The sequence below is a fragment of the Neospora caninum genome, chromosome V (genome assembly GCF_000208865.1).
Source record: "Neospora caninum Liverpool complete genome, chromosome V".
In the NCBI taxonomy this organism is placed as follows: Eukaryota; Apicomplexa; class Conoidasida; order Eucoccidiorida; family Sarcocystidae; genus Neospora; species Neospora caninum.
In genome coordinates, this window is record NC_018391.1 from 1,876,931 (window position 1) to 1,886,339 (window position 9,409).

The 9,409-nt window shown below is 58.6% G+C and overlaps 1 protein-coding gene across 1 annotated transcript; it reads left to right on the forward strand.

Moving 5' to 3' along the window:
- Positions 1-923: 923 nt before the first annotated feature.
- On the forward strand, positions 924-6,414 carry NCLIV_014420 (conserved hypothetical protein; the record flags this gene model as incomplete). Its single annotated transcript, XM_003881632.1, has 9 exons — positions 924-1,409; positions 1,532-1,674; positions 2,083-2,179; positions 2,575-2,970; positions 3,577-3,716; positions 4,417-4,568; positions 5,122-5,415; positions 5,856-5,912; positions 6,230-6,414. 9 exons carry the CDS (start codon positions 924-926, stop codon positions 6,412-6,414), a joined length of 1,950 nt encoding a protein of 649 aa, XP_003881681.1.
- Positions 6,415-9,409: the final 2,995 nt, after the last annotated feature.

Sequence of the window (9,409 nt, forward strand, 5' to 3'; positions counted from 1 at the left end):
TTCTCTGCTGCGGCACCGCACACGCGCGCGTGAGCCTGTGCGGCCTCCGGCGTACAGACGCTTTTTACGGCGACGCAGGGAGGGCGCGCTGCCAACCGACATCGGGGGCCCAAACGTCAGAAGAACGACGGATCCTCAGCTCCTCGACGGATTGACTCGTCTGTCGACGGCTTCTCTCTGAAGATCTTCGTGGTGACTGAACGAGGGAGGTATGCGGAGCAGCGATCGGACTGGTTCATGCAAACCCGGCGACCAGGGGACTCTTGAATCGAGAGAAAGTCGCTCCACGCTCCCTCTGCTGTCTCCGCGTGGCCTACGTCTCACGCTTTGCTCCTGGCGTCGAGAATCGTCGACTGGCGCGTCCCTTTCGTACTTCCCAGGTTCCCGGCGACCTTCCAGCGACGTTCCCGGCGACCTTCCAGCGACGTTCCCGGCGACGGCCTCTGCGGCGAGGTCGGTGATCTGAGCCTGCCTCGCTGGGGGCTCCTTCTCCGTCCAGGCCGACTGTCTCCTCAACGCCACGCTAGCAACGACTCTCGCGTGCCGCGGGGCGTGCGACTTCTTCGTCGCCCGGGAAAGTGCGCCTGTACAGCGTGGGTCAACTCCGTTTTCCTCAATCGTCCTCTAAATTCCTGTGTCCGATGTGTTTCCCCCTGTTCTCCTTTTGAACTCTTGGACCCTTGACCGACGCACGCACTTTTGCCGTTGGGAAATGCGAAATGCTCCAGATCACCAGTTAACGGTGGATTCCTGCGCAGCGTGGCCCAGCCGTACACCGAGAGGGGTCTGGGGCGCATTGGTGTGAACGCGCCGTTTTCAAGTAGCCCTCGCCTGGGCACCCTCTGCGTTTTTAAAAGCGCCCCGCGCGCGTCGCCCCAGAGTTCGCGTGCAGGCTCTTCTCCGCAGCGCCACAACAGTCACAGATGGAGTCCTCCATTTCGGCAGAGTTCGGCGCCTTCGCCGGGAGTCCGGGAGGCGCATTCCAGTCCCCCCGCCGCCCCACAGCTTCGTCGGCAAGAAGAAACTGCTCCGCCCCGGCACAGCCGAGCGCCGGAGACGCCTCGGCCTCCGTCTCGTCTGTTTCTTTCCTTTCTTCGCGCGCTGCTCTCCAGTGCGGCGATGCCGTCGCGTGTTCTCGTGCGTCGCACAAGGCGCCGCCGCGACTGGGCCTCCCGGCCCCAGCGTCTCCGTTCCGGGCCGTGCACAAACAGCGTTTCTCCTTGCTCCTTCTCGTCGTTGCCTCATCGCTGGTTAGCCTCGACTCTGCGCACTGGGGCGAAAGCGTGGACGGGCGTCCGGCGGGCTTTCTGTTTCCAGCTGCGGAAGCATCGGTCCGATTTACCTCTTTCCCGTCTCAGAAGGCTCTCGCTCTGCGATTCGGCAACGTATCTCTGAGAGAAATGGTCATGGTAAGTGCGAAGAGCGGGCGTCACAACGTCCGCCCTCACGTGGATGTACACATGTACACAGCCTGCTGCAGGGGCCGTCTTCCCGAGTCGCACGTGTTCGTGCGTCTGTTGTGCATGCGCAGCACTTCCACTACACCGAGAAACTCTTGGAAGACGCGCGCGGGCTTCTCTCGCGAATCTTCCGAGTGCCGATCAGGGCCATTTCCTTCCTCCAGCTGAGACAGGACGACGAGCGCCCCGACCACGCCAGTCTCTTGACGTTTGAGTGAGTCCGCGAAGAATCCAGAGAGTCTCTGTGGAAGACACCCGCGTGCGTATGGGGTTCTCTGGGGGTCCAGGAAGCGTTTCCCGTATTAGCGAGACGCAGGCCGATTTGCCCCGAACTGGGCACGGTCCATGCAGAGATCCGGCGACTTGCTCCGACCGCTTCAGAGACGCGAGTGAGAGAGGCGCGAGGCAGCGCGGTCACGCGCGAGGGACGTCTGTTAGCAGAGACAGAGAGACGACCGAGAAAGTGCATTCAGGGGCACGAGGGGAGCACCCCGACGATCGCCGTGGAAAGGCAAGCGTGGGGGGTGGAAAGGCCTCAAAAACGCGAAATCTGAACGCGCAGAGTACGTACGCCTGACGGGTGCAAGACGTTTCGCGTTTGTGCCTTTCCCGTTGCCTCCAGCGTCCAGGGGAAGCATTTGCACGACCAGCAAGGCCAGTTCCAAGAGTACCTCGAGAAGCACAGCGAGGGCCTTGAATTGGTCTTCGGCGGGCGAAAGGTGAGCGAGACGCGAGTGTCTGGTGTCTTTCACGTTTCATGGCCATACGCCGAGTGCCCTCGCCGTGTTGGGACCGCAACCAGCGCTCGCTCTCGCTGCATATAGACGCTTCTGTCTGTCTGGTGTGTCATCTTAAGGACAGCTGCTCGCCGCTGCCGGGTCGGGTTTCTTGTGTGTCGCTCTTTCGGTCTCCCAAGGTGACACCGGATAGGCGCGTTCCGTGACGCCTGAGAGCTCGCGGGTAGATCTGCACAGTTGTGGAGTTGTGTCCCGTGTGTGTCTCTGAGATTGTGCGGACTTGTGTCCTCGCGCATGCGTCGTGCGCATGTTGCGTTCCGAGCTCCTCGTTCCTCCGTTTTCACAGGTGATTCGCCTTCGGTGTCTCCTGTCGCCAGGTGTCGTGTGAGCCGCTGGCTCAGGTCTTGCAGCCGGCAGTCGTGGAGGAGATGCCCGAGCCTCAGGGGAAAAGCTTCGTGTGGCAACGGCCCGGTAAGACGAACACTGCCACGCGCGCGCGCGCCAGGTTCTCTTCAGAGAAGGAGAAAGAAACGGTGGACACCAAAGGCCACCCGCGGGGAAAGGGGATCCAGAGAACGGCGCGGAGACGCAGAAAGAGGGCGGCGGAAAAGGCAGGCCGCGACGGGGAACAGGTGTCCGAAAAGCCCGCGACCAAACACAAGATCTCTCCAGTGATGCGCGCCCTTGCCTCCGCAGGTTACACGCGAATTCTCGACAACGCTGAGCACCTCATCTGGGTCAGAGTCAAGAAGACTTCTGGAGTCCCGCGCCATGTAGGTGCACACACAATTCTTGTCGCGTCCTGTCCCCCCGACGCGGGCCCTCGCCAGCGCTCTTCGCATGCGTGTGTAATGCATACACAGCTACGGGTGCCTGGACATGCGAGAGACACACGCGGATCGGTGGACGGACTAGTTGGGAGTGAACGAGAGCAGGGGCGCGAGAGAGGCTTCCAGGGATTCTCCATGATCTCTGCCGCTGTGCTTCCTCGCGACAGCGTTTTTCCAGTCCATCCTGCGAGAGGTCGTCGCTGTGGAGCCCCAAAGTGCCTGTCTCTCGACGGGGGCGGCGTCACTCGCGCTGTTAGCCGGAAAGGTTCCCCTTGCGAGTTTGTTTCGTGTCTGTGCGTTTCGGAAACACCCCCAGATGCGCCTGTTCAGCTGCCTGCGTTTCCAGAGGAAGTGAGGCCCCGGTCTCGGCTGCTCGCCTGCGGAGCGTGGTAAAAGAAGAGATGGACTGCTGCTATCATCCCAGCAGTGTCCCTTCGTTGGCAGTGTGTGCCTGCATCGGGTGGGGGGACTGTCGCGAAGCGTTTCGGGATAGCAAACCTGTCTGCGTACATCTTGCTCTTTCGTCTCGTCTGTTGCGCATTTCACCAGGCACAGTACGGCGAAGTGAACCAGATGCTTACTAGAGCGGTTAAGGGCGTCGTCCAGGCCACAGGCTACCTTGTTGAACCCGAGGACGTCCAAGTCCTGTCTCTGGAAGAAGACAGGGATGCCCGAGTCGTCGCCCTAGGGTAAGCCTTTGCGTTCGTCTCGACTTCGTGGCCTCTCTCCATTTTCTCTCGCAGCGTCTCCGCATCGCGCCTCTCTAGTGAAAGTGTCGGTGGAGCGGTGTGGTGTTTGACAGTGGAGAGCCCCGCCCTAGCAGAGAGGGAACGGGTGGAAGACAGGGAACTTCCGGGTTGCGCCGCCTTGAACCACGGCTTCGCCATTCGCCGTGTCTCCCCATTGGCGCTACAGTTGGGAAGAAGGATTTTCTGGCGGACGCCGCGGGACCGACTGGCCCAAACGGTTGAGAGATGGAGTCTACAGATGCTGGTCATTCATGAACATCGTGGCGAGTCAGATGAAAAACAGCAGGAAAAGGGAGGAAACACAACAAAGTGCCTTGACGAGTGGATGTTCGCGCTCGCCTGCTTGCCGAGGTGTCCGTCAGGGAGCATCGGTTTCGTATCATCAGACTGCGAGTGGCCCTTCTTACTCGGCCCGTCGTGTCTGTTCCGCCACTTGTCGAGTCGCCTTCCGTTGCATTCCACGCTTGACGGTGCTCACGAGAGCAAACCATCCGCCGAAAAATGGAGTCAATGGAGTCGACCCGCGCCGAGGGCAAAGAAGCGCTGCGAGTGATTTCAGCTGTGGCTAGGTGGGAACTCCAGGGTGAGGCCGTTCCGAAAGTTGTGCCCGGGTCCCGCCTGCGGTTTTTCTTCGCATCAGGATTTCGCAACACCGAGGCGTGCAACACTACTTGAAAGCCCTGAAAGCCTGGCTTCGAAACGCATGCGGAGGGACCATGATCCTGCAGACTGCTCTAGGAGCCGCCCTCACTGCCGATTGCTCCATACCGCTTGTGACCGTCCGAGAGACAGGTACGGGAACACAGCTGAGATCTGGAAAGAAACGAACAAGGGATTGGCGAGGCCCTGAGCAGTCCCAGAGGCGGGGAAACAGCCGTGCCTCTAGAGCGCTCCCTAGGACGAGCCGTAGAGCTGTCGACCGAACCTATCCATGTCCCCGGGAGAGCGAATCTCTGGACAAGCTCTCGGATCGAGAAACGTTTCACGTGCCTCTTCTCACTTTGAGGGTCGGCGGCCTGAACAGCGTAGATGACAAAAGAGACGACGAGTAGGCATTTGAGTTCCCACCGCTGCTGTCGTCCTGAGCTCAGGCGTTCGTGGACACGCCGACGCGGTCCTTCACTTGGCGACAGACGCGTGCCTTTACTGACACAGCGCTGTGGCATCTCCATTTGTTTACTTATATATCTATGTTTTGAAAAGATCTTGATATATATATCTATATATGCGGCGAGTCAAAACAGGTGCGCCAGCTGCACAGATGGCGACTCCGTTTTCTGTATCCAGGTTAGCGTGCAGACCCTAGCATTCGTCTTTTCTGGTTCCTGTGTGTCTGATTTTCCAGGCCAGCCTCTAACGGAGGACGATATTTCTCTGGAAGAGGATTCGGATGCGGCATCTGAGGCCGCGCCTAAGAAACAGAAAGAGATGGACGACAAAGAGCAGGACCGTGCTGCGATGGACCCATCTACGCGGTTCGGCCCGAACTACGTGACGGGTGCTCACAATGCAACGGAACCTGGGACGTTTCCGCCCGGCTATCCAATGGCCTATCCTTGGGGCTACATGCCTCCGTTCCCACCTCATCCGTGGCCCAGCCCCGCCGGCGAAGGCGATCGAGAGGCTGTTGATAAAGCAGGTGCGAACGAGGAAGTGGGGACCACACAGGAAAGCGCGAGGAAGACCGATTCGCGACGGCGAGCCTACTCAAATGAATGGTTCCCTTTAGCGGACACAGAACGTAGAAAATTCACGCAGCGGGCAGAGATCTTTTGGCTCCGTCTGTTGCTTGGATCAGTCAAACGTGAAGTCCGGGGACTTGCGAAGGGTTGGCGCTTGCTGGCGTCCGCCTGGGAGGAACCACAGAGATCTTGCCTACGAACCAGAAATGGGGCAAAAAGTTAAGAGGCGAGGGCGAGACACCCGCAGCATGGGAGTCTTTTCGCCATTCCGCTGGCGTTGTCCTCGGGGGACCGGCCTGTCGTGTCCGGGAGAACAGCTGCGTCGTTATATAGTCTTGAGCAATGGCTCTGCCGGAACGGAGACGCGTGTCGTCTTGTCCCCCGTGTGCGTTCTCAGTGAAGGCGAGCAACGCCCCGGCGGAAGCGACGGCTGAAGAGGCAGGAGGATCCTCAGGTAAAAGAAGACTCCATCGCTGGTTCTCTTATGTTCGTATTTACTCTACCTATTCTTACCGGTGGATTAGCTGTGATTCGCTTCGATTTAGGTGTAAATACAGACTTCTATGTTTCTGTGTGTACGGCGAGATGGGGCTGACGTCGGCAGTTGGCGGCGACTGTGTGCAAGAGTCACCGTCTTTGAGTTGCGGTTCGGGTGGTGAAGGAACGACTACCAACTCTAGTCCACTGAGTTGCGGAAATCGGGAAGATTCGCAGAACAACGGCGATCAACATACCAGGGTGCATGCTGGGCGTGTGCGTCTGCTCTTTCAGGTGTCGGCGTCAAGATCGGCATTGTCGCTGGCTGCTTGGTCGTGGGTCTGCTGATAGTTCTCGTGGTTTGGTGCGTGTGGAGACTCCGGAAGAAGGACGAGAAGGCGCTTGCAGAAAAGCAGCGGGAAATTATTGCGGAACGCAGGGCGAAAAACCGCGGCGTCGCCACATACGCGCAGCAGTGAGAGGAAGCCATGGTGTGCGAGCGCGCCGCAAAAGAGTCGGACGGGCACACGCCGCGTGAGTTGACGCCTGACAACCATAGGGTTCCGCCGTCGTTGATGCTCCTGAGCTCGAGACGATCGTCAGATCGGCTTGGCCCAGAACGCCTTTTTCTCCCTACGTGAACTGAACGCACTGAAGCAGCGACGGGAAAACCTGGTTGTTCTTCCGGTGAGGTGATCGGCGTGGCGGCTGCCAAGGCTGGCTCTTGACGAGAACCCACAAAGTCGCAAATCGTTTGTCCATGCTCCAACAGGTGTCCCGCTCTGCTTATAGCCTTCCCGTTTTTCAGCCTGCAAAGAGGCGTTACTTGCCAAGAATGTACAGACACACAAAACGACGCCGACGGTTGAAACTGTTCGGCCTTGCGGCAGACCGTGCCTTTTCGGCACGTTGGCTCTCGCGTGAGGAAGACGGCGGCCGTTTCATTCAGGCCTCGCGTCTTTCCACGAAGGAAAGAGTTACTTTTCGCGGGAGTGCCATGACTTGAAGATATTTCCCTGTTTAGGCGCCGATGGGACTCAGGAAATCCCATGCCTGTTGCATTTGCCACGGTGCGTCGGAGTGCATGTCTCGGCATTCTGTAGGGCTCCCTGGTTTTGACGTCAAGAAACGCACTCCCCAGTGTTGCCGTCGCACGACCGCACTGCTAAGTTACCGACATTTGCGAACTTCAGGATTTGCCCCATCTTGTCTTGAATACCTTTGTGGGTCCAGGGAGACTCCGCTGGATCACGCGGTGCGACTCTTATCATCGTTTGGAACGGGCCAGCATTGGCTCCAAGATTCCTTTTTCTAATAGTACGCTACAGCGGCCTGGCACGACGCTACGTCCAGGTGCGTGGCTCAGAGCTTTTTGCTGGGCCACACGAACGCTTGTGCAGCCGTTCTCGCGCTTTTGCAACAGAGCACGGCCGCCAGGGACACACATGCGTACTGACTCTGGGCTACAGGGTCGCGTCCGAGAACTCTGTGCCGCCGAGCATTTTTGGAGATACGTTCACTCCAGCTGCTCCCGCCTGAGCATGATTTTAAACCTTCACAGGGGTTCGTCACTCGAGCCGCGTTTAGAGTTAGCCTGAGCCGCGTGTTGGAGGGGCCTCCGCTACCCTCGTCGCATGCAGAGAAAGACTGCCCCGTCGCTACGGGAGGCCTGTGCAAAATCGGCGTCCTTCCTTTTTTGCACACGGCGGTTCCCGCGGCCACAGAGAAGGTTTGGTTGGAACGCATATCAGAGAGGCTGGTACCCGCACACTTATGCGGGCGGGCGTCGCACGTAGCTATACAGGCTTCACACTTGGTTCCTTCGGCTCCTAACTACAGTCTACACCCTGACGACCCCACACAACCTCACGACTTTTTTGGCGATTGGATCCGCCTGCTCGAGAAGGTCTGATAAGAACAAAAAACGCGTGTGGGAACGCGTCCGAGGGAATGTGTTGGAGGGTGGTTCTCTGGCCGCAGCGAGGCGTTCCATGGTGCCGGTGTTCGGGCCAACATACGCAGTTGGGTGTTCAGGCCGGGGAGAGAGGACGTTCTACGCGAAGCAACCCCCGACGCCCGCGGCAGCTGAACCATCGAATGGATGCGTGTCGTTGATCGCGTTCCAGATTTTCTTTTTGACTCGAGGTCAGTGAGAGAAACGTCGAGGCGGTTCCTCTCTGGCGTGCCCCGGTGTCTGCGCTGCACGACCAAAGTTTCCACGGGGAGTCTGTGAAGACACACGCACCGCTGTGGTCTGTGTCTCTTCCTGCCGCCAAGACGCCTGCCTTCCTGCCGCCAAGACGCCTGCCTTCCTGCCGCCAAGACGCCTGCCTTCCTGCCGCCAAGACGCCTGCCAAGACCCGTCCAGAAACCACCGGGAGTCTCGGCCAACAAGGTTTCTTCCAAGCCAATGCACATGCGCGATCCCGTCGCGTCTGTGCACACTGTGTGCGAAAACCTTGTTCACCCGCAGGTAGTTGCTTCGCTTTTTTTACGACTGATTTTAGTCGACAACGAATGACGTGTGTATGTGTGACACAGACGACGTGACAAAACCGACCCTGCCGTTCATCCCTGGCGCACCCGGACGGTACTTGTCGATTTGCATGTTGGGAGTGTGCATTCGCGGCGTCTCATTTGAGCTCGGATGTTCCTTTTTTGCCGCGCCCAATAGACGGCTCTTTTGCTGCGTGCTTTCGGGACTGACAATCAAACTCCGATTGTTGCAGTGCCTCTCTATGTCTCCGCTTCGTGCTCTCTTTTGTTATGGAGCACGATTTGGCCTTAACATCTCGGGAAAAGCGGCCTCGACAGCGCATTCCGTCCGAGACGAAACAGCGGAGACCGGTTCAGCGAGCGCCTCTTCGGAAAATAAGGCCGTCGCGAGCGTGGCGTCGGGCTTTTCCCCCGCAGGAGGGAACATGCGGAGGAACAGCCCTGAGCGATCCTGAGTAAGCAACCCAGGGAAAACTCCCGGTCTTCATTTTAAACGACGATGTCCGGTCCTTTTCGTTGGAGCGGAAGCGTCAGGTGAAAAGAGGAGACTCGACGTCCCCCACTTCTTTGCTCGTGGAACCACCCGCGTTACTGCTGGGCGCGCCGGGGCGGTGGACGAGAACGAAGCTGTAAACAGAGGACTCCTTCACTTAAAAACTGAGGAGTCAAGTAGGTACAAACTGTACAAGGATTAATTATGTCCTCCTGTGTGCATCCAAGTTGATACTCGGTAATACTCGGCACCAACGAGAAGAAATTGGACGGATGCGCTATGGACGCACGGGCGTGAGTTGGGCTGTTGTTCTGTCTCCTCCCGTCACGTCCACTATGTGACGCCGGGAAATCGAGATTCTCTGTGGGGAGAACGCCGTCTGTTCGAGGGGCTGCCAGCAGACCTTCTATCGGCATTGCATCAAATATCTCGACCTCTCGTTCTCTCGTCCCTTCCCCGCTCTGGAGCAACCGCCTGTCTCCACC